This window comes from Heterodontus francisci, chromosome 9, assembly GCF_036365525.1.
Source record: "Heterodontus francisci isolate sHetFra1 chromosome 9, sHetFra1.hap1, whole genome shotgun sequence".
NCBI lineage: Eukaryota > Metazoa > Chordata > Chondrichthyes > Heterodontiformes > Heterodontidae > Heterodontus > Heterodontus francisci.
This window is the reverse complement of record NC_090379.1, coordinates 11,781,753-11,806,710: the sequence shown is the minus strand read 5'-3', so window position 1 is coordinate 11,806,710 and position 24,958 is coordinate 11,781,753. Positions and strand designations below refer to the sequence as shown.

Genomic DNA, 24,958 nt, shown 5'->3' with positions numbered 1-24,958 from the left:
AGCATGACCTCATGGCTCCGAAACTCGATCCCCCTACTAATAATTATATTATTACATCTCAAATTGTTTCACACAAAAGAATTATTTTGAAGTACAAGACAGCCAGTCTTTTCACCAGTACAGTACAGACATACAATCTTAAAATGCAGATCGAAGATATTTGGTCCATCATGCCTATGTCAGCTCTTTCGAAGAGCTGTCCGACTAGTCCCACTTCCCTGCTCTTTCCTCATAGCCCTACAAATTTATACTTTTCACGCATTTATCCAATTCCCTTTTGAAAGTTGCTGTTGAATCTGCTTGCACATCCTTTCAGGCAGTACATTTCAGATCATAACAACCCGCTGTGAAAAAAAAAATTCTACCTCCTCCATGAAGTACAAATCTCAACCATCTTTCCTTCCAATTTGCAGTGCTTTACACTTGTCTGCATTGTATTTAATCTGTCATAATTCTGCCCACTAACATATTTTATCAACTCAATCTGGAACTCCTGGGCTGCCTCATCCAGTTTCACTGCCCACTGTAGTCCGTTATCACCTGCAAATCTGATTAACTAGCTTCTGAATCCAAGGCCGGAATTTTACGCACTCCCAGAACAACCCCCTCAGGAGTAGGATGGGCAGTTGGGGTGAAGGGGGCGTGAAATCGTGTAGGATCGCAGGGGTGCCTATCTGCCGCCACTGGCATTTTATCAGCAACGGATGAACACTTCGCCACCTGAGGAGGACACCCAGTAATTCCTGGCGGGCTCCATGCAGGCTGTTGGGGTGGGGGACCTCCTGATCAGGCACCCTGTGCACCACAGAAAGCCCCCCTAGCTGGAATATCCACCCCTGCCCTCTCCATCAACCCCGGTGAACCCAGACCCCACTTACCTGTTTTGAGGCTAGCGTCAATTGTGGCACTGCTTGCTGGGTGCAGTTCCAGCATTGGCCACCGTTCCCAGTGACGCTGCTGGGACTGAAGAACTGCCTGCCCTCTAATTGGCCAGAGGTTCTTGGAGGTGGGACGTCCTGCCTGAGAGGGGCGGAAGCTGTGACTGTAGGCAATTAATTGCCTGAGCCACGCAAAATACAGTCGTGGCTTCCAGAGCCGGTGGAGGCTGGCCACTGCCTCCTCGTGAAATTCCAGCCCAAGTCAGTGATGTAAATTAGAATCAGTAGTTGTCCCAACAAAGGCTCTGAGGCACCTCACTCAGTAACTAACCCGGACAAAACTCATTTATTCTGCTTTTCAGCCAATTGATTAATTTTCTCAAGATTTTCCCTGTATTGGCACAGCTTGAAATTAATGAATAGCCTTTACTGTGGGACTACAAAGATTGCTAATTTATTGAACAGAAATGGCACACTGAAGCAATATAACAAGCAAGGAGCAAGGTTTGCGCTATTGGAGCTGACTTCTGCTCTGTCAGATCTGGAGGTGCTCAATGATGGTATGCTGTCAAAAATGAAAGATTGAAATTGCTTCAAGCCCCCCACTGCCCCCCCTACTCCACTCGGAAACAACCATTCATAACCTCAAAGATCACACAGCACCCAACCAGTCCCACTACTCTCATCCCAGGCCCAAACAAAAGAAACACCGGCTGAGGTACAATTATACTGGAAATTTAACAATATTTTTATCGTCAGAGAGCAGCAGAGTTTTACAGTAAATGACAGAGGGACAGAAAGTACAATTATTAGTCAGACTTATGACATAGCTTATGTTAGTATAATAGAGTGAAGGTCCCCAGCAAACATTCAATTCTGGTAAAACTCTTGCTGTAACAATAAGAAGCTATTGCTAATGCCCTTGTCACACCATTACAGTGTAAATACCATGGACTGCATTTCAATCCCCTCTGGCTAAATCATCTCCAGCCAGGGAATAGCATGGTACTGCTTTATTAAGGGCCTGTCAGCCCACCATTGTCAGCTCCACTGCTTATATTCACAGAAAAAGAATTGGACACATAACAAGTATACTGCTCGTGTATACTGGATGCAGTAGATTCTTACAAAACTCCCAACAATTAATGTGCAATGCAAATGGCACAGTATAGCTATATGCAGCTAAGTTCTGTACTTTAAAGCACAAGTGTCGAGTGTATGGCCAATGCAACCTAACTGACATAACTTTAAAGTGCTACACTTTTCCTAGCAGATTTGCACAATAAAGGAATTAGAAAGTTATCTCGATACCTCTCTGTATTACTTCCTACATAAATGTATGCAATTAAAGCAAAATATTTATTCTAGTCAGGGAACGATAGTTTATTAGGAAAGTTACGGTATCTAACTGTTAAGAGAACAGTTCTCCCTGACCTTCAGCACTAAATCCCAAGCTTCATATTCTGCTTAACTTATAAAGAACCAAAGGTACAATTTATTCTTTCTGCTGTATAATTAGCGCTTTATACAACTTGGTACAGCAAGCAGCTTTTCATGGCACTGGAGTACGAATACGCAATGGCAATTTGTTACAGGAAAATTCAGCTTAGTTATTTATGCATTTGACTGACCCATGATAAATCAAAATAATAAATGTAAAGTGCTGCATGTAGGTTTTAAAAAAATGCACATAAATATACAAGAATGGAAGTGAATAAGCAAAGGGAGATTTAAAAAGAACAAAGAGTAATAATATAGACTTGCCACTTTCAATGCCCCAGAAATGTGGCTCAGCGATTACTAAATAGGCCAGTTAAGCACTTTGAGAAGTTTTACTATGTTAAAAGTGCTACATAAATAAACAATTATTGCTGTTGGTGTTTTCAGATTTTGCCATAGGAAGGAATCTAACAGTGTCTGCTGTGAATTAAACTTACCCTTGCAACCCTATCTTTTTATACTTTTTATATGGAAAGTTGCTGAAAGTGTGAGCTGGTAACGTCAGTGAGGGAAACTGGGCATCGGGGACCTGAATTTTGTTTAACCAATCAGATTGAAGAATTATATAATTAATCGCTTGGTAGTACAGAACTTGAGTATTGCTTAAAAAAAGACATGCTGTCGAAGCATTTCATCTTTCACTCATCAGGACAGAAGCAAGAATGCCAAATTTCAATTGTCTTTTAAGCTAATTCCCTTTCTGGGAACTGCATGATAAAAGGGTGCTGATTGGCAAGTCGAGGTCATGGAGAATGCACCAGGGAACTATTTTGTTTAATTCAAGAAAGGTGTAAAGCCTGGACATGTTCTTTTTGCCTGCAGAGCATAGTCCCTGCATATGAATATATGTAGCTTCTAGCAAGTGTAAGTGACAAAGCAGTCCTTCAACTTGTTCACAAACAATTATGCCATTAGACTTGCATGCTAGACATTGTACATCCACACAGCACAGGCATATAACTATATCCATTTGAAAAGTTTTACAGTAACTGCAAGTAGAATTTGTGTAATTCTCCATAGTGAGGGGGCCACATAGAAGCATCAAGCCTAGATGCCAGATGCTTGCTAATAGCTGGTTATGAACTCGCCTTTCTGCTGATAGCAAATTTATTCCACAGAAAGGAATAGGTAAAACAAAATGCTTCACATAAAAAAGTACAAATAGTCTATTAGTTAAATATTTATGGCATTTCTATAATAGAGCAATAAGTAGTTACTGTTCAAGCTTTGTTGATCATAGTCTGGAACAGTCAAACTGAGCTACAAGTAGAATTTCGGTTCACTGGATAAGTTTCACCAGTTAAGAGCAGAATGGCTGCAGATGCCTCGGAGAACTGAGGCAGGGAGCACAGCAAAGGGGAACAACAGTAAATGGTAAAGGCTAAGTACGGAGAACAGAAAGGTAATTAGCTTAAAAGACAAATAGGCAGGGCCACCTTTCTTACTGTGTAATATTTTGAACACATTCAATACCTCAGGCTTCAAGTCCCTGTGGACAACTCCCACATCGTGCATATGGCTGACAGCAGAGACCAATTTGCGCATTATGTAACTGGCTTCTGTTTCACTGAAGTGTTTCTTCTTTCGGATCCGCTCAAGCAGTTCTCCACCTTTCAGCAGTTCCATCACTAAGAATGTGTGCAGCTAAAAAAAAAGGAAAAATCAATATAAAACTTTCTGCTAATCAGGACAGTAGGGAAAGCCAAGTACTTTCAGTCACTCTCGTTGAGTGTACAGAACATTACTGATTTTCTCCACGTCTTTTTTTTTAATTCTTTCATGGGATCGGTGGTCTCTGGCAAGGTCAGCAATTGTTGCTCATCCCCAATTGCCCTTGAACTGAGTGGCTTTCTAGGCCATTTTAGAGTGCAGTTAAAAGTTAACTCCATTGCTGTGGGTCTGGAATCACATGTAGACCAGACCAGGTAAGGATGGCAGATATCTTTCCCTAAAGGACATTAGCGAACCAGATGGGTTGTTACAACAATCAACAATGGTTTCAGGGTCACCATTAGACTAGCTTTTAATTCTAGATTTATTAATTGAACTCAGATTGCACCATCTGCCGTGGTGGGATTCAAACCCATATCCCCAGAGCATTTGCCTAGGCCTCTGGAATACTAGTCCAGTGACATTACCACTACGCCACTGCCTCTCCGATGGAATAATAATAATAATCTTGTTTCTTTTCATTCTTCCATGGTACAGTTTGCAAGCCTTATTGTAATATGCAAATCAAGTCACATATGCAAATTTGTAAAAAAAAAAACTGCCCTCATAATCCGATGCCAGAAGCTCATTAAAGTAAATTTTCCCAATGTCATGGGTAATGCACTTAAAATGCAGTCTTCTGACAAACCATATGACATAAAAGAAATGAAGGACTTCAGTTATGTGGAGAGACAAGAAAAACTGGGATTTTTCTCCTTAGAAGGTTAAGGAGAGATTTCATAGAGAAGCTCAAAATCATAAAGGGTTTTGATAGTGTAAATAAGGAGAAACTGTTTCTAGTGGCAGAAGGGTCAGTAACCAGAGGACACAGATTTAAAATAATTGGCTAAAGAACCAGAGGCAAAATGAGGACATCTTTTTCTTTTACACAGAGCGGTTGCGATCTGGAATGCATTGCCTGAAAGGGTGGTGGAAAAAGATTCAAGAATAACTTTCAGAAGGAATTGGAAATATACTTGAAGAGGTAAAATTTACAGGACTATGGGAAAAGAGCTGGGGAGTGGCACTAAATTTGGTAGCTCTTACTGGGACAGGCATGATGGGCCAAATGGTCTCCCTCTCTATGCTTTATGATTCTATTTCAACTGTCATCTTCTTAAAAGAAAACAAGCCAAGAACAATTAAACAGCAGGTGCCTGAAATTACTGTACTCCTAGGGCTACTACTGGCAAAATTATAAAACACACAGAAATCTAGCTTTTGATGAATTATTAACACCATGTTGAAAGAATATTTTTTCATCTTTCCATCTTGCAGACAAAATTCCCAGCAAACATGTTCCCAGGTGGTAAACCTAATTGAGAAGATTTGGCTGTGAAACACAGACACATCATAAACTCATGGCACACCAAGTATGAATTAATTCATTGTTACTCAGTGGAAAGCCGCAGAGAAGTTGCACCATAAATTTGTTTTCTTCAGTACATTACAGGCACAGTTTCTGATAACTTTGAATATTCAGAATCAATTAAATTCTTCATCATTCAAAACTTTGCAAGAATTTCCTCCTCCCCAGAACCTCAGAATTCCTTTACATTATAACACCAGAATGCTTAAGTTTTAAAAAAGATTCTTTTTCATTTGTTTTGGGATGCGAGCATCGCTGGCAAGGCCAGCATTTATTGTCCATCCCTAATTGCCCTCGAGATGGTGGTGGTGAACTGCCCTCTTGAACCACTGAAGTCCATGTAGTGTAGGCATGGTGCTATTAGGGAGAGTTTTCCAGGATTTTGACCCAGCAACAGTGAAGGAATGACGATATAGTTCCAAATCAGGGCAGTGTGTGACTTGGAGGAGAGCTTGCAGGTGGTGGCATTTCCACGCGTCTGCTGCACTTGTTCTTCTAGGTGGTTGAGGTTGCAGGTTTAGAAGGTGTTGCCAAAGGAGCCTTGGTGAGTTGCTGCAGTGCGTATAGGGTACAAACTGCTGCCACTGTGCACTGGTCGTGGAGGAAGTGAATGTTTAAGGTGCTGCAAGGGATGCCAATCAAATGGTCTGTTTGTTTGGATGGTGTTGAGCTTCTTGAGCGTTGTTGGAGCTGCACTCACCCAGCCGAGTGAGAAGTATTCCATCACACTCCTGACTTGTACCTTGTAGATGGTGGACAGGCATTAGGTAATCAGGTGATGAGTTAAGTTACTTGCTGCAGAATTCCCAGCCTCTGATCTGCTCTTCTAGCCACAGTATTTATATGGCTACTCCAGTTCAGTTTCTGGTCAATGGTAACCCCCAGGATGTTGATAGTGGGGCTTCAGCGATGGTAATTCCATTTAATGTAATGAGGAGATGGTTAGAGTCTCTCTTGTTGGAGATGGTCATTGCCTGGCACTTGTGTAGCGTGAATGTTACTTGCCACTTAACAGTCCAAGTCTAAATGTTGCCCAGGTCTTGCTTCAGTATCTGAGGAGTTGCGAATGGTACCGAACACTATGCAATCATCAGTGAACATCTCCTCTTCTGACCTTATGTTGGAGGGAAGGCTGTTGATGAAGCAGCTGAAGATGCTTGGGCCTCAGACATGACCCTGAGGAACTCCTGCAGCGATGTCCTGGGACTGAGATGATTTCCCTCCAACAGCCACAACCATCTTCCTTTGTGCTTGGTAGGGGAGGCAGTGGTGTAGTGGTAATGCCACTAGACTAGTAACCCAGAGCCGCAGGCTAATGTTCTGGGGCATGGGTTCGAATCCCACCATGACAGATGGTGGAATTTGAATTCAATTAATAAATCTGGAATTAAAAAAGCTAGTCTAGTGGTGATCATGAAACCATTGTCGATTGTTGTAAAAACCCATCTGGTTCACTAACGTCCTTTAGGGAAGGACATCTGCCAGCCGTACGTGGTCTGGTTTACATGTGACTCCAGACCCACAGCAATGTGGTTGGCTCTTAACTGCCTTCTGAAATGGCCTAGAAAGCCACTACAAAGTCTAAGAGAATGAATTAAACCAGATGGACCACTCGGCATCGACCTTGGCATGAGAAATGACAATGGTAAACTCTGTCCTGTAGACCCTGCAAAGTCCCCTTACTAACATCTGGGGGCTTGTGACAAAATTGGGAGAGCTGTCCACAGACTAGTTAAGCAACAGTCTGACTCATGGAATCATACCTGGCAGACAATGTCCCTGGGTATATCCTGTCCCACCGGCAGGACAGACCCACCAGAGGTGGCAGCATAGTGGTATACAGTCAGGATGGAGTTGCCCTGGGAGACAACATCATTAACTCTGGATCCCATGAACTCTCATGGCATCGGGTCAAACATGGGCAAGAAAACCTCCTGCTGATCACCACCTACCACCACCCGCCCCTACCCCGCCACCCCTCAGCTGATGAATCAGTGCTTCTCCATGGTGAACACCAAGTAGAAGAAGCTCTGAGGGTAGCAAGGGCACAAAATGTACTCTGTGTGGGCGACTTCAATGTCCACCACCAAGAGTGATTCGGTGGCACCATTAGTGACTGAGCCCTAACGGACATAGCTGCTAAACTGAGTGTGTGACAAAAAGGAACAAGGGGCCTCGTCCTCATCTATCTACCTGTCGCAGATGCAACTATCCATGATAGTACAGGTAGGAGTGACCACCACATAGTCCTTGTGGGGACAAAGTGCCATCTTCACACTGAGGGTATCCATAGGACACCCACCATCATGTTATGTGGCACTACCACTGTGCTAAATGGGATAGACTTCGAACAGATCTAGCAACTGAAAACTGGGCATCCATGAAGCGCTGTGGGCCATCAGCAGCAGAATTGTATTCAACCTGCATTGGATACTGCAAAAGTTTATGGGCCTTGACAACATTTCGGCAATAGTACTGAAGACTTGTGCTCCAGAAACAGCTGAGCCCCGAGCCAAGCTATTCCAGGACAGCTATAACACTGGCATCTGCCCAGCAATGTGGAAAATTGCCCAGGTATGTCCTGTGCACAAAAAGCAGGACAAATCCAACCCGGCCAACTACCAGCTCATCAGTCTACTCCCGATGATCAGCAAAGTGATGGATTTGTCAACAGTGCTATCAAGCAGCACTTGCGCAGCAATAACCTACTCACTGATGATAAGCTCCAGACCTCATTACAGCCTTGATTCAAACATGGACAAAAGATTTGAACTCCAGATGTGAGGTGACAGTGACTGTCCTGGACATCAATGCAGTATTTGACAGAGCATGGCATCAAGGAGCCCCAGCAAAACTGGAGTCAATGGGAATCAGGAGGAAAACTCTGCTGGTTGGAGTCATACCTAGCACAAAGCAAGATGGTTGTGGCTGTTGGAGGTCAATCATCTCAGTCCCAAGACATCACTGCAGGAATTCCTCAGGGTAGTGTCCTCAGCCCAACCATCTTCAGCTGCTTCATCAATGACCTTCCTTCCATCACAAGGTCAGAAGTGGGGATGTTCGCAGATGATTGTACGATGTTAAGCACCATTCGCGACTCGTCAGATACCGAAACAGCCCATGTCCGTATACCAGACCTGGACAATATCCAGGCTTGGGTTGATAAGTGACAAATAACATTCACGGCACACAAGTGCCAGGCAATGACTATCTCAAACAAGAGAGAATCTAACCATCTCCCCTCGACATTCAATGGCATTACCATCACCAAAACCCCCACTGTCAACAACTTGGGGTTACCATTGACCAGAAACTGAACTGGACATGCCACATAATTGCTGTGGCTACAAGAGGCCAGAGGCTGGGAATTCTGCTGTGAGTAACTCACCTCCGGTCTCTCCAATGCCTGTCCACAAGTCAGGAGTGTGATGGAATACACTCCACTTGCCTGGATGGGTGCAGCTCCAACAACACTCAAGAAGCTCAACACCATCCAGGACAAAGCAGCTAGCTTGATTGGCACCCCATCCACCACCTTCAACATTCACTCCCTCCATCACAAATGTATAGTTGCAGCAGTGTGTACCATCTACAAGATGCAATGCAGCAACTCACTAAGACTCCTTCGACAGCACTTTCCAAACCCGCGATTTCTACCACCTAGACGGACAAGGGCAGCAGATGCATGGGAACATCATTTTTCTTTTTAATTCATTCATGGGATGTGGGCGTCACTGGCTATGCCAGCATTTATTGCCCAGTCCTAATTGCCCTTGAGAAGGTGGTGGTGAGCTGCCTTCTTCAACCGCTGCAGTCCATGTGAGGTAGGTACACCCACAGTGCTGTTAGGAAGGCAGTTCCAGGATTTTGACCCAGCGACAGTGAAGGAACGGCACTATAGTTCCAACTCGGAATGGTGTGGGACTTGGATGGGAATTTGCAGGTGGTGACGTTCCCATGCATCTGCTGCTCTTGTCCTTCGAGGTGGTAGAGGTCGCAGGTTTGGAAGATGCTGTCTAAGGAGCCTTGGTGCTATGCTGCAGTGCATCTTGTAGATGGTACACACTGCTGCCACTGTGCATCGGTGGTGGAGGGCTGCTTTGTTCTGGATGGTCTTGAGCTTCTTGAGTATTGTTGGAGCTGCACCCATCCAGGCAAGTGGAGAGTATTCCATCACACTCCTAACTTGTGCCTTGTAGATGGTGGACAGGCTTTGGGAAGTCAGGAGGTGAGTTATTCGCCACAGGATTCCTACCCTCTGACCTGCTCTTGTAGCCACGGTATTTAGAAAGCTACTCCAGTTCAGTTTCTGGTCAATGGTAGCCCCTAGGATGTTGATAGTGGGGGATTCAGTGATGGTAATGCCATTGAATGTCAAGGGGAGATGGTTAGATTCTCTCTTGTTGGAGATGGTCTTTGCCTGGCACTTGTGTGACGCAAATGTTACTTGCCACTTATCAGCCCAAGCCTGGATATTGTCCAGGTCTTGCTATATTTCTATATGGACTGCTTCAGTATTTGAGGAATCGCGAATGGTGCTGAACATTGTGCAATCATCAGCGAACATCCCCACTTCTGACCTTATGATTGTAGGAAGGTCATTGATGAAGCAGCTGAAGATGGGCCTAGGACACTATCCTGAGGAACTCCTGCAGTGATATCCTGGAGCTCAGATGATTGACCTCCAACAACCACAGCCATCTTCCTTTGCGCTAGGTTTGACTCCAACCAGCAGAGAGTTTTCCCCCTGATTTCCACTGACTCCAGTTTTGCTAGGGCTCCTTGATGCAAAATACTCGGTCAAATGCTGCCTTGATGTCAAGGGCAGTCACTCTCACCTCACTTCTTGAGTTCAGCTCTTTTGTCCATGTTTGAACCAAGGATGTAATGAGGTCAGGAACTGAGTGGCCCTAGCGGACCCCAAACTGAGCATCACTGAGCAGGTTTATTGCTAAGCAAGTGCTGCTTGATGGCACTGTTGACAACACCTTCCATCACTTTACTGATAATTGAGAGCAGACTGATGGGGCAGTAATTGGCCGGGTTGGACTTGTCCTTCTTTTTGTGTACAGGACATACCTGGGCAATTTTCCACATTGCCGGGTAGATGCCAGTGTTGTAGCTAGGAACAGCTTGGCTAGGGGTGCGGCAAGTTCTGGAGCACAGGTCTTCAGTACTATTGCCGGAATATTGTCAGGACCCATAGCTTTTGGAGTATCCCGTGCCTTCAGTCATTTCTTGATATCACGCATAGTGAATCGAACTGGCTGAAGTCTGGCATCTGTAATGCTGGGGACTTCAGGAGGGGGCTGAGATGGATCATCAACTCGGCACTTCTGGCTGAAGATTGTTGCAAATGCTTCTGCCTTATCTTTCGCACTGATGTGCTGGGTTCCCCCATCATTGAGGATGGGGATATTTGTGGAGCCACCTCCTCCAGTTAGTTGTATAATTGTCCACCACCATTCACGACTGGATGTGGCAGGACTGCAGAGCTTAGATCTGATCCGTTGGTTGTGGAATCACTTAGCTCTGTCTATTGCATGCTGCTTATGCAGTTTGACATGCAAGTAGTCCTGGGTTGTAGCTTCACCAGGTTGACACCTCATTTTGAGGTATGCCTGGTGCTGCTCCTGGCATGCCCTCTTGCATACTTCATTGAACCAGGGTTGGTCTCCTGGCTTGATGGGAATGTTAGAGTGGGGGATATGCCGGGCCATGAGGTTACAGATTGTGGTTGAGTACAATTCTGCTGCTGCTGATGGCCCACAGCGCCTCACGGATGCCCAGTTTTGCATTGCTAGATCTGTTCGAAATCTATCCCATTTAGCACGGTGACACGACGGACGGTATTCTCAATGTGAAGGCGGGACTTCGTCTCCACAAGTACTGTGTGGTGATCACTCCTACCAATACTGTCATGGACAGAAGCATCTGCGGAAGGCAGATTGGTGAGGAGAAGGTCAAGTACGTTTTTCCCTCGTGTTGGTTCCCCCACCACCTGCCGCAGAGCCAGTCTAGCAGCAATGTCTTTTTGTCAGCTCGGTCAGTAGTGGTGCTACTGAACCACTCTTGGTGATGGACATTGAAGTCCCCCACCCAGAGTACATTTTGTGCCCTTGCCACCCTCAGTGCTTCCTCCAAGTGGTGTTCAACATGGAGGAGTACTGACTCATCAGCTGAGGGAGGGCGGTAAGTGGTAATCAGTAGGAGGTTACCTTGTCCATGTTTGACCTGATGCCATGAGGCTTCATAGGGTCCGGAGTCGATGTTGAGGACTCCCAGGGCAACTCCCTCCCAACTGCAGACCACTGTCCCGCCACCTCTGCTGGGTCTAGCCTGCTGGTGGGACAGGACATACCTAGGAATAGTGATTGCAGTGTCTGGGACATTGTTGGTAAGGTATGATTCTGGTCTGTGGGACAGCTCTTCCAACTTTGGCACAAGCCCCCAGATGTTTGTAAGGAGGAATTTGCAGGGCCGACAGGGCTGGGTTTGCCGCTGTTGTTTCCGGTGCCTAGGTCGATGCCGGATGGTCCGTCTGGTTTCATTCCTTTTTATAGACTTTGTAGCAGTTAGGTACAACTGAGTGGCTTGCTAGGCCATTTCAGAAGGCATGTCAGAGTTAACCACATTGCTGTGGGCCTGGAGTCACATGTAGGTCAGACCAGGTAAGGACAGCAGAGTTCCTTCCCTAAAGGACATTAGTGAACCAGATGGGTTTTTAACAACAATGGACAATGGTTTCATGGCCATCATTAGACTAGCTTTTAATTCTAGATTTATTAATTAAATTCAAATTTCACCTTCTTCTGTGGTGGGATTCGAATGCATGTCTCCAGATCAATACCCTGGATCTCTGGGTTACTCGTCCAGTGATAATACCACTACTCCACCGCCTCATCACCTGCAAGTTCCCCTCCAAGCCACACACCATCCTGACTTGATACTATATCGCCGTTACTTCACTGTTGCTGAGTCAAGATCTTGGAACTCACTTCCTAATAGCACTGTTGGTGTACCTACATGCCAAGGACTGCAGCGGTTCAAGAAGGCAGCTCACCACCACCTTCTCAAGGGCAAATAGGGATGGACAATAAATGCTGGCCTAGCCAGCAATATGCACATCCCCCAAACAAATAAAAAAAAGTAGGACTCCAACCAGTGGAGAGTTTTCCCCCTCATACCCATTCACTTAAATTTTGCTGGGGCTCCTTGATGCCACACTCAGTCAAATGCTGCCTTGATATCCAGGACAATCACTCGCACCTCACCTCTAGAATTCAGCTCTTTTGTCCATAGGAACATAGGAGCAGGAGTAGGCCATTCAGCCCATCGAGCCTGCCCTGCCATTCAGTATGACCATGGCTGATCATTCACTTCAATGCCTTTTTCCCACACTATCCCCTTAGGTCATTTGTACTTAGAACTCTGTCAATCTCTGCTTTAAACATACTCAATGACTGAGCTTCCACAGCCCTTTGGGGTAGAGAATTCCAAAGATTCACAACCTCTGAGTAAAGAAATGTCTCCTCATCTCTGTCCTAAGTGGCTTCCCCTAGATTTTGAAATTGTGTCCCCTGGTGCTAGACTCCCCAACCAGGGGAAACATCTTAGCTGCATCTACCCTGTCAATCCCTTTAAGCATTTTGTCAGCTTCAATGAGATCACCTCTCATTCTTCAAAACTCTAGAGAATACAGGCCCAGTTTCCCCAATCTCTCTTCATAGGACAGTCCTGCCATCCAGGGACAAGTCTGCTGAACCTTCGTGGCACTCCCTCTATGGCAATAATATCCTTCCTGAAGTAAGGGGACCAAAACTGCACACAGTACTCCAGGTGCAGTCTAACTGAGGTTCCATACAATTGAAGCAAGACTTCACTACTCCTGTACTCAAATCCTCTTGCGATAAAGGCTAACATACCATTAGCCTTCCTAACTGCTTGCTGCACCTGCATGTTAGCTTTCAGTGACTTATTGACAAGGACACCCAGGTCCCTTTGTACATCTACACTTTCTAGTCTCTTAGCATTTAAGGAATACTCTGCACATCTATTCCTCCTACCAAAGTGGATAACCTCACATTTTTCCACATTATATTCCATCTGTCATGTTCTTGCCCACTCACTAAGTCTGTTCAAATCCCCTTGAAGCTGCTTTGCATCTTCCTCACAACACACATTCCCACCTAGTTTTGTGTCATCTGTGAACTTGGAAATACTACATTTGGTCCCCACATCCAAATCATTGGTATATATTGTGAACAGCTGTGGCCTAAGCACTGATCCTTGCAGCACCCCACTAGTCACAGCCTGCTAACACGAGAATGACCCATTTATTCCTACTCTCCGCTTTCTGCCTGTTAACTAATCCTTAATCCATGCCAGTATATTACCTCCTATCCCATGTGCTTTAATTTTTGTTACCAACCTCCTGTGGGGGACTTCATCAAAAGCCTTTGAAAATTCAAGTATACCACATCCACCAACTCCCCTTTATCAATTCTGTTCGTAACATCCTCAAAATATTCTAACAGGTTCGTCAAACATGATCACCCATTCATAAATCCATGTTGACTATGCCCAATCAGATCATTATTATCCAAGTGTCCATTTATCACATCCTTCAGAATAGATTCTAGCATTTTCCCAACGACTGATCTAAGGCTAACAGGTTTGTAATCCCCTTTTTTCTCTCTCCGTCCCTTCTTAAATAGTGGAGTGACATTTGTGACCTTCCAATCTGCAAGAACTGTTCCAGAATCTATAGAATTTTCGAAGATGATCACCAATGCATCCATTATTTCCATAGCTACTCTTTCAACACTCTGGGATGTGGAATATCAGGTCCTATCCAACCTTCTTACTAATACTAATTTCTTTCAATTCCTCATTCCGCCTAATCCCTTGGATCTCTAATTCTGGGAGATTCATGTTTGGACCAAGGCTGTAATGAGGTCTGGAGCTGAGTAGCCCTGGCAGAACCCAAACTGAGCATCGGTGAGCAGGTTATTGATGAGTAAGTGCCGCTTCATAGCACTATCAATGATACCTTCCATCACTTTGCTGATGATTGAGAGTAGACAGATAGGGTAGTAATTGGCCGGACTGGATTTGTCCTGCATTTTGTGGACAGGACATAGCTGAGCAATTTTTCACATTGTCAGGTTGATGCTAATGTTGTCGCTGTACTGGAACAGCTTGGTAAGGGTGTGGTTGGTTCTGGAACATGTCTTCAGTACAACAGTTGGGATGTTGTCAAGGCCCCTAGCCCTTGCTGTACCAGTGCCTTCAGCCTTTTCTTGATATCACATGGAGTGAACAGAATTGGCTGAAGACTGGCATCTGTGAATTTGGAGACCTCAGGAGGAGGCAGAGATGGATTGTCCACTTGGCAATTCTGGCTGAAGATTGTTGCAAATACTTCAGCCTTGTCTTTTGTACTGATGTGCTGGGCTCCCTCATCACTGACGATGGGGATGTTTCAGAGCTTCTTCCTCCAGTTGGTTGTTTAATTGCCCACCACCGTTCATTTTTGAATTTGGCAGGACTGTAGAGCTTTGATCTGATGCGTTGTTTGAAGGATTGATTATAGCATGCTACTTCTGCTTTTTAGCAAGCATCTAGTCCTGTGTTGTAACTTCATCAGGTTGGTATCTCATTTATAGGTGTGTCTGGTGCTACTGCTCCTGGCATGCTCTCATTAATTCTCCTCATTAAATCAGGGTTGCTCCCCAGACTTGATGGTATGGTAGAATGAGGTATCTGACAGGCCATGCAGTTATAGATAGTGGTCGAATACAATTCTGCTCCTGCTGATGGCCCATAGTGCCTCATGGATGCCCAGTTTTGAGCTACTAGATCTGTCCCGAGGCTATCCCATTTAGTATGGTGATAATGCCTCACAACATGGTGGAGAATGTCCTCAGTGTGAAGATGGGGCGTCATCTCCACTAGACTGTTCTGTAATCTCTGCTACCAATACTGTCATGGTTAGATGCAACTGTGACAGGTAGATCGGTGATGACGAGGTCAAGTAGGTTTTTCCCTCTTGTTGGCTCTCTCATCACCTGCCGCAGGCCAGCTTGGTCAGTAGTGGTGCTACTGAGCCACTCTTCGTGATGGACATTGAAGTCCCCCACCCAGACTACATTCTGTGCCCTTGCTACCTTCAGTGCTTCTTCCAAGTGGTGCGCAACATGGAGGAGTACTGATTCATCAGCTGAGGGAGGGCAGTAGGCAGCAATCAGCAGGATTGTCTATACTTGACCTGCTGCCAGAGACCTCATGGGGTCCAAAGTCAATGCTGAGGACTCCTTCCTGACTGTATACTACTATGCCGTAAGCTCTGTTGGGTCTGTCCTACCATGGGACAGGACATATCCAGGGTTTGTGTTGGAGGAGTCTGGGATATTGGCTGTAAGGTATGATTCTGTGAATATGACTATGTCAGGCTGTTGCTTGACTAGTCTGTGGGACAGCTCTCCCAATTTTGGCACAAGTCCCCGGATGCTATTGAGGATGACTTTGCAGGGTCAACTGGGAAGGGTGTGCCGTTGTTGTTTCTGTGCTTAGGTTGATGTCGGATGTTTCATCAGTTTTATTCTTATTCAACTTTTCTGTAGCGCTTTGATACAACTGAGTGGCTTGCTAGGGCCTGGAGTCACATGTAGGCCAGACGGGTAAGGAAGACAGTTTTCCTCCCTGAAGGACATTAGTGAACCAGATAGGTTTTATGATCATTTTATGACTAACATTTTATTCCAAACTTGTTAATTAACTGAATTTGAACTACCCCAGCTGTCATGGTAGGATTTGAACTGATATCTCTGGAGCATTATTCTGGGTCTCTGGATTACTAGCTCAGAGAAATTACCACTATGCTACCGTCCCCATTAATGCGAATGCAAAGTTATTCGTATAAGTCAGCTTGAAATACAGAAGTGGGGGAAAAAAAACAACAGTACCTTACATGAAATAATACAATCCTAACAATCTTTAGATTTGTTGCTGACTAATGTTACTGGAAAGCACTCGCTTTAGTTGTTAATTTTCATTGAGGAAAAGGAAGCTGTATTAACACCGTGAGGGCACGCTCCTGACTGAAAGATAAAGCTATACCTCAAAACCAAGCACTTCATGGGCACTACAGATGAAAACAAATTAATAGTTTTGATGCTGTGAATGTTACTGTGTTGTCATTAAAGAATTGGTACAGCCTACTTAGGTGGTAGAAGAATCTACAAGTATCTACATGGTTAGGTTAGCCAAGAAGAGGACTGCAATCAGATTCCACTAAGTCAGACTACAATGAAGAAGACGCCTATGTATTCCTGTTGCTTATATTTGGTCCCAAATAAATACAATTTTGTGAATGTTTATAAAGTAATTAACTGATACTGCTTTGTGGCAATTACTTGACATTAACATGCTTGTATGATAATACTGCACAGGGCTAATCTAACTTATTTTGTTTTTATAGAAATAAACCCAGTCTCTTTACAATTTAGAAAGCACAAAGCTACCACAGTATGAACTTGATGTGGTTGGTTCAGGTATTTCAAAATTATGAGGGGTTTTGAAAGAGTAAGTAGTGAGAAACTATTTGCAGGGGTAGAGTGTCAATAGCCAGATGCAGATTTAAGATAAAAGCAAAATACTGCGGATGCTGGAAATCTGAAATAAAAACAAGAAATGCTGGAACCACTCAGCAGGTCTGGCAGCATCTGTGGAAAGATTTAAGATAATTGGCGAAAGAACCAGCAACGGAGGTGATGTGAATTCTTTTTTACGCAATGAGTTGTTATGATTTGGAATATATTGCTTGAAAGGGTGGAAGAAGCAGGTTCCATCAAAACTCACAAAAGGGGATTGGTTTTATACTTGGAAAGGAAAAATGTGCAAGGCCATGGGCAAAGAGTAGAGCAGTCAGACTCAATGGCTAACTCTTTCAAAGAGCTGGCACAGGTACAATGTGGGATGATGGGATTGTCTTATGAGGAGACATTGAGGAAGCTGGGCCTGTATTTACTAGAGGTTCGAAGAACGAGAGGTGATCGCATTGAAATTTACAAAATTCTTACAGGGCATGGCAGGGTGGATGCAGATAGGATGTTTCCCCTGGCTGGTGAATCCAGAACCAGGGGACATAGTCTCAGAATAAAAGGTAAGCCATTTAAAACTGAGATGAGAAGGAATTTCTTCTTTCCAGAGGGTGGTGAATCTTTGGAATGCTCTACCCCAGAGGGCTGTGGAAGCTCAATCATTGAACATGTTCAAGACAGAAATCGATAGATATCTGGATACTAATGACATCAAGGGATATGGGGATAGCGCGGGAAAGTGGTGTTGAGGTAGATGATCAGCCATGATCTAACTGAATGGCAGAGTAGGTTCGACAGGCTGAATGGCCTACTCCTGCCTCCTTCTGTGGTGTAAGCTTCTATATTCCCCTCAAGGAAGATAAGAGCAGGAAGTATGAGAGGTAGGGAGCCAGCAAACATGAGATAGGATTCTGTAGGCACTTGGCAGGGGTTGCAATAATTTAAGTCAGACTGAAAATACAGCTGAAATATTAAGTGAGGTTGGATGGGAGGGGAGGGAGATTGTTCTCAGGATAAATTTCAGGAAATTGCTCTTGCACAAAAATTCTTGAAAAGGATTATGCATGTAGAATGACTATCTGCAACTTCTTAAGAACAGCATGAGGCATAAGCAAGGACTAATGTAATGTTAAGGCAAAAATTAATAGGATTATTCATAAGGTATAGGCTACGCAGAAATGAAACGAAGAAATAAAGCCCTGAAAATTCAGTTGCCTTTTACAATTCCTGTAAGCTTCTCAGCTTCCAGTCACAGGTTGCACATATCAAGGACACATCTCTACAAAAGATGCAGAGTCTTATTGTGTGGGAGTGATGCATCTAGTTCTGATATTTACTGATACCAAGGCTGCCTTCTGGAAGTATTAAACCATTTCCTGCATCATACCATCTCCAAAATGGACTTCCATTTAAAAATGAAACAGCACAGAGCATAAAAATTAACAAATTGTTATTAGATGCTTTTTTCTCAAACTAATTGATTTCCCAAGGTGTTATACACAAGTACTGAAGATGAATTTGAATTTTTTAGGTCAAGCACATATAGAAGACACGGGATTATGAAACCATTGTGAAAATGGCAAAGCAGATGCACAAGGACTGTACAAGGGATAAGGAGGAAAGAGAGAAGAGGAAGGAGGGCTAAAGGAGAGGTTGGGGTTAGAGGAGAGGGGGAGGGGAAGAGAGGGGAGGAAGAACAGAAAAGAGGAGTGAAAGGGCACAGGAGGAAATGCAATTAACGGCGTCTCTGTCTAGCAAATCCTCTCAGTGCGAGTGATGGGGATTACCAATAAAAATGCAGCTGGGGAGTGCAGTGAATAGGGAATACAGTTGGGGAAGGGGGTTTCCAGTAGAAAGAGGTTAGGGTGTTTTAGAAGGGGAACTGTAGGGTAAAAGGATTCAGCAGCCAGCAGGTGGGTTGTAATAGAAAATGAAGCCATCAGGGATAAGCAGAGGCTGATATGGGAAATGCAGTCAGAGGTGGAGGAATGAGAATTTAAGTATGCAAAGTGAGGGGAGATTAAATGGAGAATGCCACGGGGAATGGGAAATGGGGAAGCAGAGGGCCAGAATAGGGAGAGATGAGCAAGGAAACTGTGGTGGAGAGCGAGTAGAGGGAGCGCTGAGGTTGAGAGTGGGGGCAGGGGTTGTGGTAAGAAAGAGGCACATTGAAGGGAGGTGAAAGTGGCAACAGGGAATTTGACAGCTGGGAATGGGAATAGCCTACTTTCCTCTTGGGAAGAGGTAATTTTTGAGGTCCGTTTTAGTCTTAATGATAGTGGTGAGGGTACTGGGGGATAATTTTGGCCTTGGCACTGAGTAGGGGGTTGGGATGGGGAGACAGGGGCTAGTGGTTCTTTCCAGCATATGTTTCCTCCTCAGTTTAGGGCAGGAGACTAGTGGCCACTGGACAATCTCATCCTCAGCCCCTCAACAGCTGTAAAAATTGAATTTATATAGCATCTTTCACATTCCAAGATTTTTCAAGCCAATGAATTACTTTTGAAATGTTGTCTCTGTGGCTTTGTAGGGACATGCGGACAATAAGGTCCCACATACAGCGGGAACATAAATTATCCGATCATCGCTTTTGCTTAGCATTGGTTGAGGAATAAATGCTGCCAGGACACCGGGAGATGTCAATTATTGTTCAAATAATGCCATGGGATCTTCTGCATCCACCTAAGGAGACAGACGGAACATTGGTTTAAAGCCCCATCTGAAAGATGAAACCCCTGAAAATCCCACACGTTCTCAGAAGCTAGAAACAACTGTGTGAACTCCCTTTAACGTAGTACTTATAGTGCCACAGCATCTGCAGCATCTGGTGAAACTCATATTGTTGTAACTTTAATGCAGCATTATTGCCACTTATGATTCTCAAGCTAGTAGACCACTGTTGCCCTTTTATCATCAGATGACTCCCACCAAGCTAACAGGATAAGAATAAACTACAGCTGCTATTGGAAAGCCAAGGTGTACTTGAGAAAATCTTTTAATGCCTGATTGCCAAGCCACATATCACTTTTGTAGCATACCTGGTCATGATGAACATCATGCAGTTTTACAATGTTAGGGTGTACTTCACACAACTTCAGAGCTGCGATCTCCCTTTGGGTGTTTGCTTCCATTCTGTAAAAAGAAATGAAAGAGTAATACTTGTTGAACAGACTGGAATACAGGCCAGTGATCAAACACTTATATTCCAGGCTAAAAACGATTTTTTTAAAAAATTGCTCAATATTGAAACCAAGGAGCAATGCCCATCAATCTGCATAAACCACAGATATGTGCGAACCTGTGTCTCCCCACCCCATTCTCAATCCTGCCATTCCCTCTACCCCTTCTCCACCACTGCTCAGGCCTGTTCAGTTTCAGTAGTTCCAGTTATTATAATTATGCTTTTTGTCAGCCCCATTTCTCCTGATAAGAAAAATAAATGCACTCAAAGGAACTCATGATTAAAATGTCATGTACAATTTGTAGCTCATTTTCAGATCTGTGGGTACAATATTCAACTAGTGGCACACTGAAGATAATCACTCTGTTAATTGAACTGTCTGTAACATCTGTTTTGTCAACTTGTGTGTGCTACCTGTGCCGAGTGTAGAGGCTGGTGGGGGTGGAGAATGACCAGTAATTGCTTTAAGGCGTGCTGATTGCAGTGGCTGACAACAGTGGTGCTATGACGTGATAGAGGAAGGAATAAATTCAGTGGATTTTATTGGTAATTCTTATAAATGGCGAATTCAGTGGTAAAGTGATGTCTCAGACTACTCTGCCTGCATTTCTGGGGATAGGCTATTTCAGCATTCCCAAGGGACTGTTCTCTCTGCAACACCCAGATCCACTCCCCTCTCCTTCCCATGGCATCTGCTGATGCAAGCGCAACAGATTCAACACCTACCCTTTTAACTCCTCCCTTCTCATTGTCCAAGACCCCAAACACTGCTTACAGGTGAAACAGCGATTTACTTGTACCTCTTCAATTTAGAATACTGTTTTCACAGCTCATGATGTGGTCCCTCTACAATGAGAAGACCAAACTCAGGTTGGGTGACCATTTGATGGAACACCTCCGTTCAATCCACAAGCATGATCCCGAGCTTCTGGTTGCCTACCATTTTAATTCTCTACCCCACTACTACTCTGACCTCTCTGCCCTCGGCCTCCTGCACTATTCAAATGAAGCTCAACTTAAGCTCAAGGAACAGCATCTCATTTTTCAATTTAGAACGTTACAGCCTTCTGGATTCAACACCGAGTTCAACAATTTCAGATCATAATCGCTGCCCCCACCTTTTTTCCTTTTGTGTTTTTTGTTTTTGGAAGGCAGCTGTTGGTGATAATTCTGCTATTCCCATTTACACCTCCTCTACACCCAGCTTTTGTTTCTTTACTTTTCCCATTACCATCTCCTTTTGCCTTGCACCATCATCCCTCTGTCATTTGATCTCTATTGCCTTCCATCCCATCACTGGCCTTCCTTTTTGTTGTTCACCCTCCACATTTCTTGCCTCTGTGCGTGCTGAAAAACATATTATATCTCTAACTTTTTCCAGTTCGGACAAAAAAATCATCAACCTGAAACCTGCAGCTGTTTGTCTCTCCACAGTTGCTGCCAGACTTGCTGAGAATTTCCAGCATTTTCTGCTTTTATTTCAGTGCATACACTTAATCCATTCTAGAATATTCTTTTATTTTCCAATCTTTAGAGCTTAGTGAACTTTTACAGAATGAAAATACAAATAACTTGTCAAGTACACAAGGTCTCAAATTAAGAATTCTCACAAAGCATTTTAGGCATTTGGCAAATGTATTGGCAAATGTTTATAATCTCTATTTCTAACAGTGCTGGAGAGCAGCTCATATGTGGTACATTCCCACTCCTGCTAACTGACAATTTTTTTTTAAGCCAAAGAGAATGAGTAAGAGCCTTCTTAAGAAAATGCTGCAATAAGTGAGAAGAAATGAATATATAGAGTTGGCTTTGCTTCAACAGAAAGGATGTTCTAGGTTTCAACAAAATGTCCAAAATAATGGTGTAAATCTCCAAATGGAAATTTGTACTGCTACTGCCTCTTACTCAATTGTTATCATTTTACATCTGGGTGGTATTATGAGAATAAGGGACAAATAAAGTCAGTTCAATACTCTAAGTCTATATAATTACAAAAACAATCAACTTGCCCGTAACACTTTGAATAGAAATACTCTAAGTCTAATATTTGGTTATATATTGCTGTTTCCTGAGTTCTTGCTTGCAATCAGTCAAAAAAATTACTCTGGAAAAACAGAATAACAAATTCTGTAAATTAATTTTTCTAGGGTCCAAAATACTGGATTAGGATGCATCTTACATTGTTTTAAAAAAAATTAGCCAACATGGTTTGGCATTACCTTTTGCTGACAATTTTCACGGCAAACTCCTGCCCAGTTTTCTTATTATGACATCTCCTACAGATAGAGAAACTTCCTTCTCCAAGTGGACTGTCTTTGAGATCCAGATCATAGTGTTGATAAAATGGGGAATCCTATTTGGGGGGAGGGGAGAGGAGGAATTAAAAAACTGTGTTAACTTAAATCTGAGTGCAGGTATATTTAAAACAGAATGCATTATAAACTAATGGTGTCCACTGTTATCACCTCATTTATATTACTAAAAGTATTTAAAAAAATAAACGGACAAATGTGATGCCTAAGTGCAGCTTACTTAAAATGGTCACATAATAATAAACTCACAGATGTAACTACTGCGTCATACTTTATATGATAAATACCTTCATCATAGCACTGCGTGCTATGGCAGTACTGCCAGGACGATCCACGCCCATATGAAGCTGAATGGGATCAGTCATCACAGCATTACGTTTGAAGAGAATGGAGGGAGCAATAAAAGAGTAGCCCTGTCAAGAGAATACAATGATAAACCTTTAATCTGAATGTTCACCACATATACATGTAGAAGTTCACAGCACATAGGAGGCCATTTGGCTAATCATATCTGTGCCAGCTCTCTGCAAGAGTAATACAAAATTTAGCTACTGCTCTGCTCTTTTTCCATGGCCTTGCATCTTCTTTGGCTTCAAGTGTTTATCCACATTGTTCATAAGATGCAATGGTCTCTGCTCAGCCATTCCCTTTGGCAAAGCATTCCCACGCTGGACAAAGAAATTTCTCCTATTCTCTCTTCTCACACTCTTACTGACAATTTTAAATTGATGACCCCTCATCAGTAACTCCCCAACCACAGATAATAGTGTTGAGAATTCAGCCTGGCAAAACCTTTCATAATTTTGAAAACCTAGCGCCAGCAGCACAAGAAAAGTGGTGGTTCAAGAAGGTCGACAAATGTGACCTTGTAACTGTCGCCCACCTCCCGAGAATAAAATTGAAAGACTCTTATTAAACCTCCTCTTGTTTGCCTCACTGGAAATAGTCCCAGTCACTCAAAGTCTCTCCTTATAACTATAGTTTCTAATCCATGGCATCACCTTGGTGAACCTATGACTTTAATATTAGTCTTTTTTATAAAAAGACAGCCACAACTACTGACAGTGCTCCAACTGCTGCCTTAACCATTGCCTTGTTCAATTTAATATCTCTTTGCTCTTATACTCCTCTATACCTGGATTTATAAAAACTAAAATGCTAAGGCTTTTTAAAAATCTATCTGCACTATAAATTATGTATTTGAAGCTCTGCATTTCTCTTTCCCTCCATATTTGTCAGTATCATTCTTTTGAGTTTATTCATTGTTATTCTTTCCAAAATGTACCACCTCACACTGCAGTGAATCTGTCTGCTCAGTCATTAGCTTATTTTCTGCTACAGTCTTTGGGCCCTTCTCACCATTGAACATACTTCCTACTTCTGTGTCATCAGCAAGTTTCAATAATAGGTTGCCTATACATATTATATATGCCCATATTATCTATGAGAGGTCTTTTCTTTTGTTATTGAAACACAGGAATATGTTGTTGAAAGCAGCTCAAGGGTCTATTTGAGAGCAAAAAACACTTGAGTTTTATAAAGCATCCATAAATCAAAAACTCCACAGAAGAGACAGCTGGAGACCATCAGTTGCTGCCTAAATACAAACTAAACCATCTTCCATTTTAGTGACATGAAGAGATAGAAGTAGGCTGAACTGTATGATTCATGACTTTCAAAATGATAGTTCCCCATAATCCAGTTCCAGAAAAAGTCAAGCATTTTTGCTCATCCACTCCAAAAACTCTGTTTCCAGCATTCATGCATCACCAGCTGAAGCTCCCCCACAACAGAGTGAATTGGCATAAAATTGCTATGTAATTATCACACTGGCAGCCTTACACCCACTAACAAGGTCAAGACCCCAAAGGTGTTTTTTCATTTAAACCTACTTTCTGGGTGTAAACACGTCAGACCAGAATTTACTGCTGCTGTTCACAAGAAGCTATGTTGTTAACAGTGCTGAATATTAGCATTTTACCTCCGCAACCTTTATCACTTTTCAAGATGCTATCTGCAAAAACTGTGAAATAATAACTTTTATCTCTGCATCCTTTTTATTTTTCTTAAACCTCTGGTCTTATATTACCCCTTTCAAATAATTCTATTAGCGGTTTTTAAAATCTCTGGAGATTTATCATTTGCTAACAATAATTGTTGTTACTGGGAATTTACTAAACCACAATAGTGAGCTTATAAAAATTTCATGGCATGTTCATACTAGCTATGGGAAATCAGGCAACAGCACAATTATAGATTCCATCTTTCCAGTTAGGCTAGATCTGGAGAGGGAATTTTAACACTAGAATGAAAGACGTGATGGGAGGATGAATTAAAAGTATCACATGGAAAAAAACCACAGAACTTTGGAGGGTGAGGATGGAGAAGAGCAGAGGGTGGAGGAG

The 24,958-nt window shown here is 43.2% G+C and overlaps 1 protein-coding gene across 3 annotated transcripts in view; it reads right to left on the bottom strand.

Moving 5' to 3' along the window:
- rps6ka5 (ribosomal protein S6 kinase, polypeptide 5) overlaps positions 1 to 24,958 on the bottom strand; it is a 292,559-nt gene that overhangs the window by 29,608 nt on the left and 237,993 nt on the right. For all 3 annotated transcript variants that reach the window (XM_068038562.1, XM_068038563.1, XM_068038565.1), the window contains 4 exons: positions 22,841 to 22,966; positions 22,461 to 22,594; positions 20,099 to 20,192; positions 3,852 to 4,022 (listed from right to left, as the gene is read on the bottom strand). In XM_068038562.1, coding sequence (XP_067894663.1) covers positions 3,852 to 4,022; positions 20,099 to 20,192; positions 22,461 to 22,594; positions 22,841 to 22,966 — 525 coding nt within the window. The remainder of the gene's footprint in view (positions 1 to 3,851; positions 4,023 to 20,098; positions 20,193 to 22,460; positions 22,595 to 22,840; positions 22,967 to 24,958) is intronic.